The sequence below is a fragment of the Pomacea canaliculata genome, linkage group LG7, assembly GCF_003073045.1.
Source record: "Pomacea canaliculata isolate SZHN2017 linkage group LG7, ASM307304v1, whole genome shotgun sequence".
NCBI classification, from domain to species: Eukaryota; Metazoa; Mollusca; class Gastropoda; order Architaenioglossa; family Ampullariidae; genus Pomacea; species Pomacea canaliculata.
This window is the reverse complement of record NC_037596.1, coordinates 26,356,042-26,376,416: the sequence shown is the minus strand read 5'-3', so window position 1 is coordinate 26,376,416 and position 20,375 is coordinate 26,356,042. Positions and strand designations below refer to the sequence as shown.

At 38.3% G+C, this 20,375-nt stretch overlaps 2 protein-coding genes across 7 annotated transcripts in view; both read left to right on the top strand.

Annotated features, from left to right (window-relative positions):
• The window catches only part of LOC112568840 (deleted in malignant brain tumors 1 protein-like), a 35,902-nt gene extending 29,515 nt beyond the window's left edge, over nt 1-6,387 (top strand). For 3 of the 4 annotated variants that reach the window (XM_025246349.1, XM_025246350.1, XM_025246351.1), the window contains 3 exons: nt 497-787; nt 1,211-1,549; nt 1,796-4,868. In XM_025246349.1, coding sequence (XP_025102134.1) covers nt 497-787; nt 1,211-1,549; nt 1,796-2,109 — 944 coding nt within the window. In that variant the 3' untranslated portion in view covers nt 2,110-4,868. Of the gene's footprint in view, nt 1-496; nt 788-1,210; nt 1,550-1,795; nt 4,869-5,068 lie in introns of those variants that run through there. The other variant, XR_003100209.1, reaches the window with a different exon arrangement.
• A 1,191-nt stretch (nt 6,388-7,578) lies between these two features.
• Nucleotides 7,579-20,191, top strand: LOC112568845 (SCO-spondin-like). 3 transcript variants are annotated; one of them, XM_025246355.1, is made up of 11 exons: nt 7,579-7,837; nt 8,460-8,576; nt 10,305-10,463; nt 12,764-12,907; nt 13,825-13,995; nt 14,441-14,722; nt 14,925-15,061; nt 15,497-15,689; nt 16,714-16,986; nt 17,254-17,391; nt 20,060-20,191. In XM_025246355.1, the coding sequence occupies exons 1-11, from the start codon at nt 7,759-7,761 to the stop codon at nt 20,104-20,106; spliced, it is 1,740 nt and encodes a 579-aa protein (XP_025102140.1). In that variant the 5' UTR covers nt 7,579-7,758; the 3' UTR covers nt 20,107-20,191. The 3 variants fall into 3 exon arrangements, with proteins under 3 accessions (XP_025102140.1, XP_025102141.1, XP_025102142.1); XM_025246356.1 differs by having other exon boundaries at nt 20,056-20,188; XM_025246357.1 differs by lacking the exon at nt 16,714-16,986.
• Nucleotides 20,192-20,375: the final 184 nt, after the last annotated feature.

Here is a 20,375-nt window from a genome sequence, read left to right as displayed (position 1 = left end):
GATGGATAACATTCGAAATCAAGTACTTTCCAGAGGGTTTTAGACAAATAACATATTTTTATTATTGCTCCTTTTGTTAAAATGCGGCCAGTTAAAATGTAAGAAAGGTGAAATGATGGGGTAAGAAGGTAACGCTTTGACTAGACACATATTGCAGAGTATCGATAGTCATGATAGACTTGTGGAAAAATTAGCAAACAAAGAAGCGATCGAAAAAGTAGAAAAAAGAGAGAAGCTAGCATATTAAAAAAAAAGAAGCAGAGATGATAGAACTCAAGGGTATATCACTAAACTTCCCATATTTCAGGAAGACAGCGACGACATAGACACATATTTATGTAGGTTTGAAACACAAGCCGAAAATACTTAACTGGCCCAATAACAAAGGACGGATTATAAGTGATATTTGAACTTATATTGTTTATGTACGTTTATAAAGTAATAGCTATTGACAAGCTGTTGTCTCATTGTTATGTTACTCACCTGTTTATCTCAGATCCTCCTGAGATGCCTTTCTTACTAATCGACAACCAAACTACCGTCAACTGCACCACGAATGTCAACAACAGTGTTGACTTTACCTGCCGAGTAGGTGCCGGCATTGTAGAGAGCCTGGAACTGCTGAAGGTCACAAGAAATGGTTTACAAATAGTTCAAGGACTCAGCACATCTTCTCCCTCCTTCAGAATACAGAAAGCAGGATGTGGTGACTCGGGTATCTACTATTGTCGGGCTGGCAACACACTGGGACAAACTAACTCCACGTCAGTACAGCTCAGTGTGTTGTGTAAGTAGTGTATGTCATTAAAATATTACATTCATCTTCCTCACCTGACACCTCACGGTCACGCTCTCTTACTGACTTGACCTTTTTTTATTGCAAAAATTTAATAATTGGACGTGATTGTGTCAGTGGACACAAGCAGTTTATATAGAAGTTGTAACCCACTGAAAAGTTAAACAAGCAACACAAGTAAGGACGTGCATTTTTTTAGAGGCGATATTTGTACACGTGTACATACACATACGACTTCCACTAACGTCTTTGCACACACTGAGTAGAATTGTCAAAAGTAAATTTAAAATTATAATTAAAAGAAAATAAGTGAGACTTCATAGACTGATTGAGAAAAACAGAAAGAAAGACAGAAATTCATCATAAAAAGTGATTTAACAAAAATATTCATAGAATCCTACTATTCTCAATTAGGTTCACCAGAGTGGGCCAGCGACACCTTAGCAACAACCACGGAACTAAAGGTGACGGAAGGGTTAGAAGGACAGACAACCTTTGAAGTTATGGCCTCCCCAGTTCCAACTATCGACGGTTATATTTCTCACCATGAAAAGATGAATTCTTCTTCTCAGGAGAAGCCAGTCAGATCCGATCTTTTTACTGGGAAATGCGAGCAGAAGACACCGGACCTTCACCTGGCTACCTGCACTGTGTATGTTACACAAGCCACGCCTACAGATACCGGACTGTACAGTGTCCACGTCAGCAACTCAAAGGGCGCCATGACTGTCACCTTCCAACTCCGTGTGACAGGTATGCATTAGTGCTTTTAGCTTTTAGAGTAAGACTTGTTTATATTGTTTTATTTACTTCTTATCTATATGGATCTCTTACTACTCCTCGCTATATAGAATTGTTAATAGGCAGGAGGCTGATGTGTTTAACAGTAAAATTCGTAATTATTTTTTCTGCTTTGTATTCTGAGTGCTTATATTTAAACTCTTTTTATTGGTAGTGCGTATTTATATTGACAAACATTAATTTGAGTTCTGTTCTTAGCGTGCAGAGACAACCTGACTGAGTGTCCCAGTCTCGCCAGCCGCTGTGGTGAACATTTTGTACAGGAGTTTTGCTGGAAGACATGCTCAGGGTGTCGTAAACAAACAAGCAGAAGTATGGAATATGCGTTCTCTCCCTCTCTCCCTCTCTCTCTCTCTCGTATTCTTTCAAATTCTTCTGCCGTTATTAACTTGCTTCTTTCATCTTTCCTTTCTCCACTTCAATACTTATTTTGTCTGTTGTTTAAGCAAACTCAAAACGAATCAAATATAGCAAAGTTTTCTAAAAAGAAGGAGGCACCGAAAAAATTCTAAAATTGACAGTATGGTTGACTTCCAAACTTGGAGTATGAGCATTGGTAATGTCAACTTAACCAGGATACAAGCAATTGTATAGGCACTTGAGTCCCAGTGAATGAATAATTGTTATTAACTGTTAATAAACTTAATGTGTACACAGTTTTTGAACAGATAAACAAGGTTACTCTCTGTCAGGCCTCTCAAAGTATCCGGGACACACAATGCTGACAATACACACCAGCAGTTACTGTGTCCCACACGTTTTTATTCTCATAACAAATCACAAAGACCTGTTCATGGGCTGTTCACGTTTGCTATTGTCAAGAGTTTTGATTATCTGTTAGTGGAGGCAAGAAAAAACTGCTCTATGGACATACCGGTAAGAGTTAATTGATAACAACTGTCCCTGTGATAACACTTCCCTTATATAAGTTACTCTCACTCTAAAGGTCATAAAACCTCTACATACTAAAATTAATTATTCATTACACATAAGTTGAAACTTCCAAAGTCTACAGTCTCTCAAGTGGGGAACCCCAGCTATTAACACCCTTTTCAAGATTTAAGACCAGTGTTACAATGCAAACAGAACAGCTAAACGGTCTCACTTGTGTTCGAGCGAAGTCCGTGTCCGACTACACATTCTCTCTCTCTCACACACACACAGACATCCCCTTCAGTCTTCTCCCTTGTTTGCACCACCAATGTTATCCACTTGATGACCCACAATAGTTGGTGCTGACTGATGAGGGTGAAGTCATCACTCCCATGATCCATGATAGCTGGTGTTGTCTGTGAGGACACTTTAGACTAACGAGGGTGACATTACAACTTCTATAATTCTTTCTGTTCCTGTCTTCCTTTGCCCCCATGTGATTCATGAAAACCTTGCGACTTAATTAATATACATAAAGGGCTGGTGTGTCAGACATGACATTAATACTGAGACAGACCTATGACACTAGCGAGGACACATTAAATACAATTCACTGGCGGGAAGATATATATATATACTGTATATATGTGTGTGTAATTATTAACACTGTGGTTGTTAACAAAACTGCGAATGTGACACTACTGCTTACACATTTCCGACAAGTACCCGATCTTTCGTGTAAAAGGCGAGATTTGTACAAAGACATCTGTGAGTACAGCGCTGAAATTTCCGGTGGCTGTTAATGATCGGTGTTTACTTCGAATTTTGTATATTTGTTTATTCATGCGACGTGTCTTACACCTCCATCGGTATTGGTGATCATCTGTCGACCTTCCACTAATGTCTGTAAGCGTGAGTACCTGTTTACTTTTTTGTTTTTTGTTTTTTTTACAGCAAAACTGCTTTCGGAAAGTTATTTAATAATGTAAATCTGTATGATTGAACTGATTTGATAATATCCTCATTAGTATGCATTACTATAGCTGATTATAACCTGTAGCTATAGTTATAAAGCGAGAGTTGCCCTCAGGCTACAGGTGGAACAAGTCTGTAAATATAAAACAGTGTCAAGACACTACAGAAGTAGTTTTACCCATGTGACAGTAATTATAAGGCAGTAGCCAAGATTCCTTCGAATAAAGTAACACAAGGGAATGTAAGTGGGTCTACACACCGCTTTGCCCTTGTTGTTCCCCACTTTCCCTCTGGGCAATGTTTCACCTCGCTTCATAACTACAACCACAAAGACTCAACCTTCTGTAAGTCGATAAATTTAGTGATAGATGTGTAATGTTGCAAATATTAACATGAAGAAAAAGTGAATAATAGATATTATACACGTGAAATATACCAAGAAGTGTCTTCAGTACTTTTCAGATAAATATTATTTACGTGTGTGTTATGTTGTTCAGAAAAGCTTCATACAGAGAACCACCTCAAGAGAAGGAACCAGAGCATAATGGGTTGATCTACAGACTAAAAGACTTACAAAACCTGAGACAGTTACATGGTGTAGTCCACAGTAAGTAAGGAGTTTCAAAAATGAATAGCTAGTATTGCAGTGGATAAAAAAAAACCTGTCACCATCACAGTCATATCTGGAATGTCTTGGGTTTGGATTTTGGTTTCAATCTGTCTGTCTCTGTCTGTCTCTGTCTGTCTCTGTCTCTGTCTGTCTCTGTCTGTCTCTGTCTGTCTCTGTCTGTCTCTGTCTCTGTCTGTCTCTGTCTGTCTCTGTCTGTCTGTGTCTGTGTGTGTCGATATGATGGATTTTATAGCTTTTTGTTTTTGTTTTGTGATTACTCACCTGCATGTAAAAAGTGTTGATTAGTTTTGTACCCTCAGTCAGTGGGTGAAAGAGGCGTTACATAACTTAACAACTAAATATTTTGTTAATAAGCATAACAGATCATATTAAACTAATGTGTTGTTTCCAGAGATTATTTGCAGACAAAATGCTGCCCCTCGTTATGGTGTGCTATTCAACATCAGTAGCTACTGACAGAGACCTCATGTCTACACGGTCTACACGTCACGTGACTTGTGTACGAGAGGTGAGGAGACTTGTCAGTTGTATTGTTATGCCAAGTGTTGCATCATATAATAGTTGTTGTGGTTACAGCTGGTGTTGGTTGAAATGGTGATGTTTCTCTGAAACAATTTAAAGCGAAACACATTTCACATTTTTTCGTTGGCGTGGCTGGTGTTCAGTGCAATGATGACGAGAGTAAAGAACTACTCTAGCCAGGGATGGAGTGTATTATGGATCCTTTACAACGAAAATTTACCATCTGTCTTAGAAAACTACGATAACATAGGTCTGGTAAAAAAAAAAAAACTCCTCCCCAAGGAAGTGCTTGAGTGCTATCTCTGTTTCTCCATCTCCTCCGATCTGTAAACTCTCCTTGTCTCTGTCTCTCCGCAGTATACGTGTGTGAGTATCTATGTGTGTGTGTGAATGCCATACGACACTAACATTACTTTGACATTTTATTTAATAAAGATTTTGCAAAAGAGTAATGTCCCTTTGTGTTTTAGTGTCTGCCTGCACGTATATAGGTGGACTGATGTCTGTCTGCCGAGACTCACTCTTGGCCTCTTGCTAAGTTCTCCGCTGTCAGTCTCGGCGAACCAGAAGACGACCTTACTTCCGGAGGAGCAGCGCGAAGATGGAATTTAATGAGACTTGTGATATCAACAATATAATTACCTTCAGTGCATTGGATTGTTGCACTATTAACGAAACTGTTGCCTATTTAGAACACAAAAGTATCTGCTTCTCTAGTCTGGAATCATTCTCATGAAATAATAAATAATGTGAAATGCACATAAACACGAAGATCTACAATCACTGAAGTGTTCGCATATATGTTTCACCTTGGTCTCTCGCTTATATAAAATTCGTGCAGTGTCCAACTTTCGTAGATAGAAATATCGCTACATCAACACAAGTCTTGTGAGAACAACACACTAACGGTCATTGTAAGCTGAGCTTCGTGGATCTGGAGATACCTGATGTCAGTCATGTCAGTCATGTCTGTATTGCATGAAAATTTACTGTGACAGCTCGACATCACATCTTTGTGTAGCAGCTACAGGGAGGTAATCAGAGTCTGAAGTCGACATAACCATGTGTAGGTCTAAAATCGAAATAACGGCGAGCATCATCTCTGTGGGGAAGGTGGGTGAACTGAAATCACTGGCGTTGGTCTTTGTTCAGATACAACGATTTTTTAAACAATAAAAAGAATATTGAATCAATACACTTCTCGAGCAATTTAATGAATGACTTGGTTGTTAATAACTAAATTTGTTTATGGGCGTATCTTCGGCTGTGTGAAAACTGTCTAAGCCTTATAGTCGCGAACTAAAACATGTACAGAAAAGGTGAGAGTAGAAGGCGAAAAGTAAGCCAACAATACGATAACTACTTTTTTATGCATTCTTCTTCCAATAGACTGAAACTGTTGTCTGAGCGGCCTAAAGCATGAATGAGAGCAGTTCACCACTTGTCTTGCTCTGTCGATGTACCTGTCCGCGGAAGCGAAAACAACTTACACCGAAAGATTTGATACTTGCACAAGGTCTGGGGTGGCTTGTTGACAAGCTGAGGGACAGACGAGGAAAGGGTGGCGTACGTGCCAGTGTAGAGGTGTTGTGTGCGTTGGGAGCGCAGAGGTGTCGACAGAGGGAGACAGCCCTAAGTGGTGACAATCTTTAAAGGCAATCAAAGAAACCTTAATCAAAGACAGATTACTCGAGATTAACGAAACAGTGGCGTGGGGCGACAACTGTAATACCCTGACCAAAGAGGGACGCTCGCCATTGATAGTCGTCTGGTCTCTGATGACAAAGTTCCCCTAAACCGTTTGACCCTGACAATTTTCTGATGACAACAGACACGATCATCTAACCAAAGTTCTGCGAGAAGAGGTTGAACGGGCCACTCGGAGCCTGAAGGGATGGAACTCCTAGAAAGTTCACAATGTGCCTGCGAAGTTGTTCAAAGGTGATGGAGAGGAGGGTGATACCCGTGCAACCTACAGGACGGCGTCGTATCAACCAGCGAGGGGTTTATGACAGCACCAGGACTTTTAAAAATTACGATTTAGGAATATTATCAATTAAAAAGACACACACACACACACGAACACTGATTAGCGGTAAGAGAAAGAAATACAAATTCCGACAGCGATGAAGATTCAGATATTCTCGTATCAAGGGGGACAACTCAATATTTAGTTGAGGAAGGAACAGGAGTGACGTCCCTGTTGCTCTCTGCCAACTCTCACATGAAACATTTCTACCTTTAATTGTTTTAAAAACAGACATCTCAGAACCATACTAGTAAAGAAAAATATCAAGCACATTATACTTTAATAAACTTGTCAATCGTGACAGGTGTAAAACATCATTACAACATCTGAATTCACCTCAGTCCGTACTTTACAATGGCGCTCCCTTGTTGACAGCAAGTACACGTCTACTGTATTTTCTATGTAAAACCACCAAAATTTTTCTTGTGAGCAAAATTATTATTTTTCCATCAAGATGGGTTTTCAATATACCATCAAAATCATTCCTTGAGTCTGTCCAGCAAGAAATATTTCAAAACTTTACAAGTTTGAATTTTATCTTACTAAAACATACATGGTACAAACAACAGTCTGATCAAAAGATTAAAGTGATAATCACATTTAAATGCTGTCATGTGTGTGTGTGTTTGTATGCTTGACTGATCGCTATGAGTATCTCTTTCATAAAGCATGTTATCTGCTGTCCCTTATCTTTTGTAAAGTACACTGATCTGGCCTCCGTGTGAGGAAGTGAGCTATAAACATTTTATTATTAGTTTTTATTTACACACCGCTGATATCAACTGTTTTACATTATGGATGTACACACCATTATTACAACTATTATTGGTGTAGAATCCATGTGTCACATAAAGTTTTATCATCACTGTCCCAAGCTGACTCAGTGTCTGTATGTGTACCCCAATGTTACCAGCTGCTTCACTGTAATCTGCAGTGTAACAAGTGATATACTGTATCATTGTATATATGACTAGACACTGTAAATACTTCCTGGTGGTGTAGTGCGGGCGGCGCGAGGACAGGGACAGTGCTGCTCACTTCGCATCCTTCATCAGACGATGTTGAGGTTGTTGTAGTCAGCGAGCGACAGGCTTTCGACAGACGGTGTTAGCCCTTGATGTTGACTGTCTAATGATGTTGTGTCTTCAGACAATAATTGTGTTTGTCGTTGTTTGTCATATGGTGGCCATTTGCAGGGCGGACTCTGCTGGTAAGTTGTAGTGGAATGAAAACTTTCTGTTGCCAGTTTTGCAGTGACTTTCTGAGTGCGTGAATAGACATTGCAGTGTCTCTGTGTTTCTCTGTGTGTGTGTGATCAAGGGCAGGTGCAAAGTGTTTATGTGTATTTGTGCGCGTGTGTGTTTTATGCGCTTGTGCATGTGTGTTTGCAGGGTTTGTGCAGTGTGTACGGAGCGGTGTCTTTGTACGGGAGGTGTTGTACGTGCTCACGTATGTATGTGTGTGAGCTGTCTGTGAATGAGCCTAGGTATGTTTGTTGTGTGGTGTGTGCGTATGGGGGATAGAAGGGTCCAAACTATTTTGTTTTGTTAAATCCACTTGATTTCGAGTTATTGTTATTATCAAAAGAGTCATTTTGATTGCACATCCATAAATTCACGAATACATCTGCATGCATGCACACTCATCGACACACACATACAAACACAAGCCCACACCTGTGCAAATACTCACACGTACGCATATGCATAGTAATAAAAAGGAACACACGTGCAGACATACGCACAAATATATACATATGTATGTACGTGCAAGTTTGATAATGAGTTAGTAGCTAATTTTCATCACTTTTAAGACGTTGTTCCTTGTTTCAGGTTGTAAAGACACATGGGATGATAATTACTGCTCGAATGCGTTTAGCAGAGACCCCAAAATATGTAATGATAGCTATTACCGACCCAAGTGTAGGAGTACTTGTGGATTATGTGACGGTAAGTAATAAGCTCTCATATCTTTGGGGAACGCATTCTTGTCAGAAAGACCTAATGTCAAGTCATTTGTCGTTTCTGTTTATCCTATTTTACTTTACTAGTTTACTTGATTGAGTCATCTACCTGTAGAAAAAAATGTCTTAAAGCTTGATCACTTAACTGTCGTGAATGAGGAAGGCGCTGTAAAGAACAATAATCTCTACATTCTAGACAAGGCAAGCTATTATCTGTGAGATTAATGCACCTTTCACCCCTCGACTCTAAAAAGGAAAAACCGCTGTGACTCTCCATTTTATCATACCTACCACATAGATACACAATATTCCTACACTTTAGCTACACGATTATCATGATACCATTTAGAAGAAAACCTGGTTTTTCACATCAAGTTAACTGAGATTTACCAAGCACTGACTAGTATGCTTAATAAATACTTTGATTCCTCTAGTTATAGTGCTTACAATCATGATCATCTGCAATTTATAGACAGATAAAATATGTTTAAACTTGGGAAAAGTAAACTCAGCAGACTTACTCTCGACTCATTAATTAGCCAACGATTAGTTGAGGCCACCAGGGTAATTTCCCTGAAATATGCGAAAGGGGTAACATAAAAAAATACATAAACACCTGCGAAAAGGCTAATTGTTTGCTGCATTGATCAAACAGAACACCCAATGAAAAGATTATTAATTAGTCGCTGTGATTGACTATTTCGGAGCATTATTCATGCATGTGACCTTTCCTTCATAATAAGGGTTTGACCTTCCGGCTTGATGTGTGCAGTATATGAACAAACTCTCTGCTTAATCCGAAAATACAAGTATTTTTAGGAAACAGCATTTAACGTCAGTTAGTTTCGATGTCTTACATTTGTTCTCTGAACTTTCCTAAATAGAGCAAGCTCAATACTGCGAGTAAAAGGGAATTAAAATTTCACGGTAGCCTGTGGTTGTCTTTACTTTCACTTTGAGAGATCTTATATTATAGAAAAAGTCAGTAAGTAAATGCTTAATAATTCTATTATTCAATATTCAGATGAATAAAATCGGTTTAGCTGGTATTTTTAAGTTCATCCCGTTGGAACAGCGCATAATGAATAAATAGTATCTGGTGCCAAGAAAATATTGTTACCAAGCACTTCAAATGTAGTTGTCAATCAAGTTTGTTTTTACACTTTTTCCATGTCCTTTATAAAAAAATATTTCTGTCACAGCTATCTCTGTTGTTTGACGTGTGTTCACATTGGTGCATGACAGCTATTATGTTTTTAATTAATTTAGTTTTATGCAGTTATAATGCACAAATGGGCCTTTTGTTATCGTTGGCAACAACTTATAAGCAGAAAAAGACAAAAAGCGTTACGGACGAAACAGCGCTGGGGTCAAGCTACAGAGTAGCGCCTCCTACAGTGGTATTTATTATTAATCAATGCACTGGTAAAATGGAAAGCTACTGATTAGTAAGAGTCAACACTTAAACAGTACAATACAGTACAAAACAGTAAAACCACTGCGTGGAAACGACTATAGGTGAAATATGGAACATCGTTTTCAGTAAAATGACCTCCGCCTCTTGAAAGGTCAGCGTCTTCTTGCGAGATGCCATTTCGTAATTTGTGTGTGAGAGAGAGAGAGTTTTGTTTCATAGTATACTTTAAAAATATGAATATGTGTAAGGTAATTGTAAAATGTCACGTTTGCTCTTTTATTTTGTTTCTGGGCACAGAGTGCATGGACTTGCGCAGTGACTGCTCTGTAGCCGACTGTAGGAATAACGTGTGGAAAGTACAGTGTAGGAAGAGGTGTTCGGCCTGTGTACAAGAGGTCAGAGGAGGAGGTGTGGGAGATGAAACTACGACCTTCACAACCTCGACAACTACTACAAGTACGAGCTAAAATCTAATACATCACTTTTATATTTTATGTTGTTACTTTCCCATTGAAAAATTCAATCTTACAATAAGCTCTCTTTCTTCCCCCCTTCTCCGTAGCATATTTTTCTTGTTTGTTTTTAGCTTTGTATTTTATGAAACACCTGGTAACAAAGCTAGACATTGTCAATCATTCTATCTGCACAAGTAGCAATAATATTTCTTTTGTTTATACATTTGTCCATCAGCTTTATTAAATTTCTTTTTTTTCTGAGACACTATAAAGCAAGCAAAATTTTGATTTACAGTCGTATTAGTTGCATGGCTTTCGATACTTATTTGTGAAATTGTATTTAACGGCAAGTCTTTTGTGTAGTTGACCGACCTTTCAGTATCAACCACATAGTACACTGTGCTCGGCCTTACCCTGTTTAAAATAAGACGCTGAGAGGAGCGGGTGGGTGTGAAATCGGTGAGAGACAAAGGGTAGGTTAGGTGCCGTGTTCACACAGCACCCAGGAGTGACCACTAGACTAGCGGTGGACTGGGAGACGGGTACTCAAAATCAAAATCAAAATCAAAACAGACTTTATTGTCTGTCCAGGATACCCAAGACAGAAATTTGTCTTAAGCTCACAAGGGCAGGCATACATACTCATACAGACATTTAACACACAGGAGTAAAAGTTAGAAGTAAAAAAGTGTAGATCGCACCAGTCTGTTAGTGGACACAGTAGTATATCTTTGCAGATTCTGTTACAAACATACTTTGGGCATAATCAGCATGAGTTTCCAAAGGTCAAACTTCCTAGGCAATAAATAATAACAGAAGAAAATGATAATGCAAAAGCCGAGAGATTTTTTTTCCTTTTAAAGCGATAATACCACTGTAAAGCTGAATCTTTGTCAGTTCAGTTGCTTCTCCTTTCAGTTTCATTAAAACCACATCTCACACGTTGAATGTATAGCCTTTTAGCTGCTCATGAGTGCTTGAAATGGGTTTGCTTGCATTAATCTCAAGCCTAATACCTATACTGATACGATTCTATAACTAAAATCACAATCTTCTAGTGACACCGAAACACACTAAATACATGAGTTCAGTGGACACTGTGACCATAGCAACACACAAAAGGAGATTACTGTCGAAAAAAATTAGCACGTTTCACGGCATAGCGCGGATTCCTTTCATCAACCATTTTTATCAACCATTTAGCCCTTGAAAGGGATTTCAAAAAATGGTTTTACTGCACTTCTCACACTATCGGTTGCCATGGAAACAATCCAAAATTGCGCCCAAACAAAGATTTTAAAAAGCTTATAACTCCGTTAATTTTATGAAAAGACTTAAAATTCTGTTTGAAAAAGTTACCTAAGAGACAGATCTACGTTTCTATGAGGGGAATTCCATGTCACTTGTGTCATTTCTGTCGGTGCCTCTCCAGTTTGCTAAGTAAGAATCGCTCATCTTTGCTAATATTTGAGATACTGAACGATGAATATTTCAAACCTGGACACTAGTACCTTGAAAACTTTGTATGATATACGAAGATCTGTGACTGAAGACTAAAAAAAAAACAGACAGCAAGGGACATTATTTCATTGTATTTACATGGCAAACACAGAAACACGTGCAAAGGTTTGCGCGAGAAAGCGTTCCTGCTAATATTTATACTGTATATTTGTTGAGGCTGTGAAAACTGTATAAAATAAATTTATATGTTATTTAACAATCTACAGAATAATTATATTTATAAACAAGCGCCTGCCAATAGTCATGAATATTCATGTCAGCAAGACTGGCTCAGTGACGGCGGCCACGGTTGTGTCGCAAATCGTGGCGGTTAAGCGGCTTGCCAATCTCTCCATCACAGATCGCATTAAGTGCACACCGCGAACTCTGGCTAACTCTGGCGTTTGCTTGGCGGGTGCTTCGCAAAGGGCAAACAACGTTACAAGCTTTCACTAAGCTTTGACCAATCTTGGTCTAATCTTGCGTGTTTGCTGGGTGGTTATTTTGTATTCAAAACATTCCCTTCGCGAAGGTCTAGAATCCCACAATGCTCCCGCGATTTTTTTGCCTCCCAAGAATCTCTTCAGCTAGTGTTTATTACGCCAAAAAATAGCATTCCAATTACTGTACACTAGTATTACTTTTGTTTTATATTGTATTGACTAATGTCCAGATTCATTTGCATGTTGATTTTAATTTTTGTTAGTAGAAAACATGAAAAAGACATTTGCTCAATATTCACTCAAAACTAAACAGAAGTAGACTGTAATTATTGAATTTTGTAATCACGAAACATTGCAGCATGGGGAGTGTGGGGCAGCTGGACATGCAGCGTCACCTGTGGACGAGGAACAGAGACAAGGACACGTACCTGTACTCCGCCAGGCGCCACGTGTGCAGGTGTCGCGAGTGAAACACGAGATTGTGAGAGACCAGCGTGTTGCGGTAATGTTTACACGTTTTGTCGTCATGGTTACTGTTATATATCCTGTCTTGTCACTGGTCAGGCTGTTCCTCGTCAACAGAAACCAGTGTTTATCAGTTGTTAACAGAGCTTTTCGCCTGGTCCACTGAGACCATCTATTGCTTAAAACGTTAAAAATGTTAAATTATCTTTAAGCAGAATTTCTTCATCATCTCAGGAATTAAGCGTGCATCACATTAGACAAGATTGCTATCGAATGTCAAATGCCTGCAAGAATAACAGCATCATAATCAAATGACTTGGACACCAGCCACTGGAAGTAACCGACTGAAACAAGTAGATGATAAATAAAAAACATTTATCAGTAGATTAGCTTTGTCTAACCCTGATGTGACACACGCTAATTATAAAGTAAGTTATAAAATACATTCATGCTACCTTTCTTACAATAGCAATCATAAACGCAAGAGACAGGTTCCCAATTTTCTTTAATGGAAATAAATCATATGAAAATGCTTACTTTTTATGACATTATCAATGGATACATCAGGTGGCATATTACTAGTTTATAAACAGATTGTACATAGTTACAAATACTTTTCCTCAAAAGAGACAACTAGCTAAACAAAGCAGATGTAGTTATTGAGTACCGAGAGCAAAACTCAAACTTTAATTTTAATTTTAGCTTTTTTCCCCACCACCATGGAAACGATTACACATGTGTTAGTTGCCAGGAAAAGATTTGAAAAATTATATAATATCGGTTTTTTTCTATGAAAATGTGAATAAATGCTTTCACTCCAACAGATTCCTCTCCAGCATAGTTTACTTGTGAACTTTGACCTGTTTGTGTAGACACGTTTGACAAGGACCTGGTACTGAGCGTTGCTGTCGTCTGCTGTTCACATCACTTAGCAGCTCAGTTCTGTTGTTACAGTTCCTAGACATGGACAGTGGAGCATCTGGGGCAGCTGGTCATCGTGTTCTCGATCTTGTGGTGGAGGAACACAAACAAGGTCAAGGACGTGTGAAGAATCCAACGACTGTGTACGACCTTGTCAGGGGAACTACTCTGAATACCAAGACTGCAATGTTAAGGAATGTCCGAGTGAGTCAAAATGAATAATTTAAGTCTGTAGGATGATCTCTCGTTTACTTTTGCTCTCTTTTTTATCACTCGCTATTCTCACTCTCTGTCAGAATTTCTTCTCGTTAGTTTTTGTTCTTGTCTCTCTACCTTCTATTGTCTGTGAATACATGTATGATACAAGCAAAAGAATACGACAATGGAAAGAAAGGTTATGTTCATTTAACAATTTTTATAAATCATTTAATTTTAAGGTGTAGTTGTGTTTGTGTGTGTGTGTTGTAAATGTACAGCTAAAATTGCTGTCTTCAAAATCTGTATTGAGCTCTTACTTTCAATATCAGCATTTTCGGCCGATTGAAGGTGATCGAACTAAAGTTGACTGCATGTGTTTTGTGCTTGTGACTGCATAAAGGCTGAGACCTGACGAACACAAACACTTCATTTCAAACGTTTTTATTCCAAGGAGCACCCGCTGTACCTTCCATCACCACAGACCCACAAACCTCACCATTAAGTGCCGGTGTCACGGTGACCTTAACCTGCAGCAGCCTTGACCTGGGATCTCCACCAGCGACACTAACGTGGGACACTGCGAGACAAGGAACAAGGACCTCTCTAGTGGATGATGACACAACACGTCTTGAGATACCTAACATATCAGTTGAAGACGATGGGCTGAGTGTGAAATGTCAGGCCAACAACACGGTCTCACCAAAGGAAAAGTCAATTGTACTTCGTGTTGACCGTAAGTAAATGATTTGTTTAAATATCGGTAGAAAAATATATTTATTTCTTTTCTACTGGTCATCGTTGCAGACTGGAAGGACGAGTTCACTAATGTACTGTCCTAGGTGAACGTAGTATAACAGATACACACAAAAACGCCTATCTACATTTTATTTTTATTATTCCTGTAAGGTAGATGTTAATGTTCTGTGTACTTACAGAAAATGCATCTTTTGGAGAATGTCATGTGTCAGCCAGCAGCGCCACCTGGGAGGTGATGGGTTACTGTGACATTACTAAAGTATTTTCAAGTAACAATCAGTATGACTGTCAATGGCGTGAAATTAAAGGACATAATGTGAGTATGACTTAAATAAAATCTCTCATATTTAAACAGAAAGATTTTTTCTATATACTTGTTTGTCTGTCTGCACTTTTGCTTATTTGTTAATATGAGTTATTTTTATTGAACGAGAAGCGAGTATACACAATTCTACGTGTGCTGAAGTGTGGTTGTAAATAATTGTCCATCGCTTATCAAAATCTGTCAATTGCTTTTGAAATGTTGGAGGAATTGCAAGGTGACAGGTGTAATTACAAATTTTACATCAACATTTATTTCGTCAAATGCTTACAAAAAAAAACCCAAACATTATTTTAATACTATTTAAAGTCTTTCGTTGTTGTTTCAAGCCACAAGAAACAAGATTTTAGAGCTTTTTAACAGCAAAAAGAAAATATGTTCGACAAGTTACATTAGTCCTGAATTAATGAATTTTTATGTTTTACATAGACAAACAATATCTCCAGTTCCTTCAATCTGTCTCTAATCACACCTGGAAGGAAACTACAGAGAGGAAAGTGTGGCTTTAAGACAAGTATTCCTCGAGACTTTCCTGAACTGAGTGAAGTAAGCAGAGAACTTAAATATCAAATGTACTTTAACCCTGGAGGTACATGGAGTCCCATCATCAATGTTTCTGTAGGCAAGTAAACAAGTCTATCTTAACATGCTCTTTCTCTTTTCATAATTCACTTCACATTTTCTGTCATTTTGTCAGTATATGGACGTGATTATCTAGCTTCAAAAATGATTTGTATAAGATTTCTTTTGTAAATGTTTCATGATCAAATAAAGCTGCTTTGGAGCTTATTTTTTAAAAATAAATGTCTGAAGATAACAGAAAATCCTCAGTTTTCTTCTTAAAGTTATTTTTGAATGATATGCAGACATCAAGATAACAGTCAAGATGTACCTGTTTGTTTGTTTGTTTGATTTGTGTGAAATATGTCAGCAGACAGTAAAAGATGACAGACTGACTTCAGCGTGTGACACCCTTAATACCTAATAACTTCTCTATTGGCAACTTCTTCATCAACAATCCCTTATCCTTATTGACCAAAGAAGCACTCAACTTCTGTCTTTTGTTGCTGGCTACTTTCATATCATTTTGGCCCAACATTTAATAATCCCCTTTCATTTTATTTCAACTGACTAACCTGTCAGAAATTGCAGCCTGGAAAAAGATGTCTTGTCATAGAAGATTTAAACAAATGGCGAAATGATCTTGAGCCGTAGTTATGAAGATGATGTAAATACATTTCTCAGGGCAAGATGGCAGAACCCAGAGAAAAGCGACTTGTATTCGTAGCTAAATTTCGATGTTCAGACCACACGGATACTGATTCATGTTTGTTTACCCCGGGGCATATTTTTCACCACTTTCAAAGGCTAAAGCACCTGTGAGATCGTGTTATTTCCAGGAGTAAAACAGCTTCTGTGGTGTCATCCCCTTTACAATTATTAATAAAATTAGACATTCGCCCTTAGAATACAAGAAGTTGTTTTAGAAAAAGGAATTGGCTTTTAGCTTTTTTTTAACAGGCAGGCATTAGGTTTACAAGTTTCACTAGGTAAAACACAGGCAGAATTTACTGTAGTTCGCTTCTCTGTAAGACGTTTTTTTGAAAACTGCTGTTAAGACTATGTTGGCTATTCATCTGCAACAGTTTCTCCCAAGGCGCCGACACTGACCTGCCCTGCTGACGTCATGGAAGGCTCGAACATCAACTGCACGTGCAGCACGAGCGATGTAGGAGAGCCTCAAGGTCGTCTGCTTTTATTCTATAATGACCAGCTACAACACACGGGACAGTACGGTCAGAAGGTCATCGTCTTGTCACGTGACGCTGTTCGTGAGGACAACAATGCCAGAGTCAGTTGTCGTCTACACTGGGCGAGAAATACGTTTGCTGACAGAGACTGGACACTTCGCGTAACGTGTACGTGTCATTACTATTTTTTATTTATAATTTGTCTTTTAGTCTTGTATATGATTAATCACTTCTGTTTAATTGTAATTCGTCTTGTACGGCTACCTATTGAAAACAGACACATGCCTTTGTGCGGGTATATACGTACACGTGAGTGAACATGTTTGTGAATGCATGTGGGGGTCTTTCGTAGATGAACGTGTCTTTAAATAAATGGCTGTTTAATTTATTTAACACTTGAGGGCTGAGGAGCTAAACACAACTCGTGTATTGTAGTGTTTCCAGCCGAGTGTTCAGACAACCTAACGGACTGTCCACGTCTCGCCACGCGCTGTGCCGACAGTTTTGTACAAGAGTTTTGCAGGAAGACGTGTTCACGATGTCATGTACACAGCGATTCCTCTGATGCTGCAAGTATGGCCACAATGGTTTCTCTTTTATACCTCACTGACTCTTTTACTTTCTCTCCCTCTCTCTTTCCGAATCTTCTTCTTTTCGGTCTCTTCTTTTTTCTTTCTTCTTACTTTATTTGTCCCTCTCTCTATATATATCTTCCCTTGATATTTTCTTTTCTTTGTCTTCTACATTAATCATTCCTGCTCTGTTCTTTCTAGCTAATCTCGCTCAAGTCTGCTTTATTTCTTGCTGTCTATCTCAAAAGGAAAGAAAGCGGAATGAAAGACAGGGAACAGATCAGAGAGGGAGAATGAAAATAAATACTGATAATAAGAACGAGTTAAAGCATACGCATTTGGATTTGCTCGTGGGGAGGGGGCTATGAAGAGTTATACGCACATAGTTGGGAGAAAATCAAGAAGAGAACAAAGAGATATTAACGGGTAGCGCAGTCAAAGTTCGGTAAAGAGGCGTTATTCTGTTGGCAGACGACACATTGACAGGGAGTGGACATTAATGAGTGAATGGAGAGTGGGCTTAGGGAAATTAGTAGCATTAAAAGAGGTATATTGCAGTGTTAGAATTGTTACACAGGTTAAAATTTAACTTTAAATGTCAGGGAGTTCATTGAGTGCAGTCATACATGATTCTCCTTTTGATGTGCAATCAGTGTTGCAAATGGCGACTAGAAGAATGTATCTGCTAAGGTTGGTTAGCTTTTTTGACTCTTTGGACTTGGTAATGATGGTAACATATTTAATCTACTTTGTGAGCTTCAGCAGGAAACTATAATGAAAATGTACCATCCGGGAACATATTTGATCCTTGTTTAATCCCATGAAATTTTAAGCCCATTTTCTAAATCTTATAGTCGTAATTATTATTTAATAAATAAATCTATGATTGCTAGAAAAAGCAACCTTTTTGAAAATACTTCCAAACAAATATTATGTGTGTTGTCATTTTTCTTGAAATAATCGCTATCCGGTAACAAATGCGACATTTTGGGATCATGTGAATTTTCTGCTGTGTCGACGATCGGTATTCTCGGTATTCACGGTATTGACGCTATTGACGGTATTGACGGTATTATTCATAGTATTCACGGTATTCCCGGTATTTATAGTATTTACGGTATTCAAAGTTTTCACGGTATTCACGGTATTGAGCTCTTGGATTTAAATATTTTTACTCCACGTGTGGTTTGTCAACACCTTATGGCCGATACCACAAGCTGCTTGGATTTTATGCTATCTACGTGAGCTCGGAGTTTATTTTGTAGGAAAACAATTTCTATCATATGCGTGTATATTTATATATTACTGGATTAAACTTTTCTGGCTTGTGTTTACATTTGTATTTAAATACAACTTAATATTATTTGCATGGATGCTTTCATTATCATAACACATAATGCTTAAAGAGCATGTACTTGTAGAGAGAAAGTCTACCAACTGTCATGAGCCTTAGGGTATTAAAAGCTTGGAATGTGGACATGCTCCTTATATTTGTAACAATAAGTATGTAAACACAATATCTTTCAAAATATTTATAATTATCTTTATTTACCAATTACTTTTCTAAATTTATTTGACCTTTTATAGCCCAAACTTTCCTATACAAATTCAGTTTTACTTACAGTATAAAACAAAAATCTTAAAGCATATTGAAAAAATGTTTTTGATATTGGTTACATACACTAGATGGCACTCTGTTCTCATATGTGAACAACAGTTTTATTATTTTATACAACTGCTCTAATGATCATTTTACTAAAATGTCATCTCAAAAAGTTGAATGTTCCAGAGTTCAGCGGCTGTGTTACTGATGTCCACAGTGTAGATGAAGAGAACTTTGCACTTTGAGCAGATCATAAATTATGAGTATTTTTCTTGCACAGCCTGCATGTTCTTTGTTTTTCTGATGAGACTAGATGATGACTGTTACCATCAAACCTCACATCACTAACTGGCGTACTAGACGGTATAGATGTTGATGGTGCATGATGTTCTGAGTGCTGAAGTAAGTTACAATGTGCACACGAAATTCTAGTGGTAACTTTTGCCTTCAACTTTAACATGAATCAACATGTTGATGCTATTGACAAACAGTCACCACCACCACTTCTTTGAACGAAACACTTGACGATAGTTGTCCAGTAGCCTGTCCAGTCGGTCTACCCCACCCATGTGAACATTATATAAACCAATGACCGCTGGCTGTGGAATAAAACTGAAATTTTTTGGCAGAACTCCACCTTCTTGCCTTTCCCAACAGTTCGATACTATTGCAGTTTGAAGCAACCACAACACATTGGTTATCATGTCATTTCACTGTAACCTCTGTCTTCTTTGTTCATATCCATTAATCAGCACTGCTTCAGTCTATTCTCACAAACAGTGACAAATGCTTTCATGTCTTGTTCTTGAATTGTCAGAAGCAGGTCATATGAAGAAAAGAAATTGTCAAAATATTCCTCATGTCATAGTGGAGTTTGTTTGTATGTCAGCAAAGACTTGACAATGCGATGAACTAATTTAATAATATAAAAATATGGGTTTCTTAATGAACACATTGGGCGTTAATGGTATAATAATATTCACAATTACCTATCAAAACATTTACAAGTTTTTTTTTTTACAATCTTTACAATTATCGTTTAAATTATGAGTTTCTTTTTAGCCAGTAAGAGGAAAGACAGAAGTTTGGACACCACAGTCTGAATGTGACTAATCGCCTGACAGCCCGAAGCCTTGAAATCAGCCGGAAACCGTTCGGCTTTGAAACTTCAAGATAATAAACATGTTTCCTGATAAGACATTAGTCTCTGTCAACTCTGTGTGTGTGTTTGTCTGTGTGTCTATCGCTGTGTGATTGCATGTGTGTAATTGGAAGTGGGGCGCATATGAGCGAGTGTTTATGTATGTGCACACGTGGGTACGGGTGTGGGCTCTCACACCAACATCCAATCGAGCAACCCACCCACTCACCCCACCCCCTAC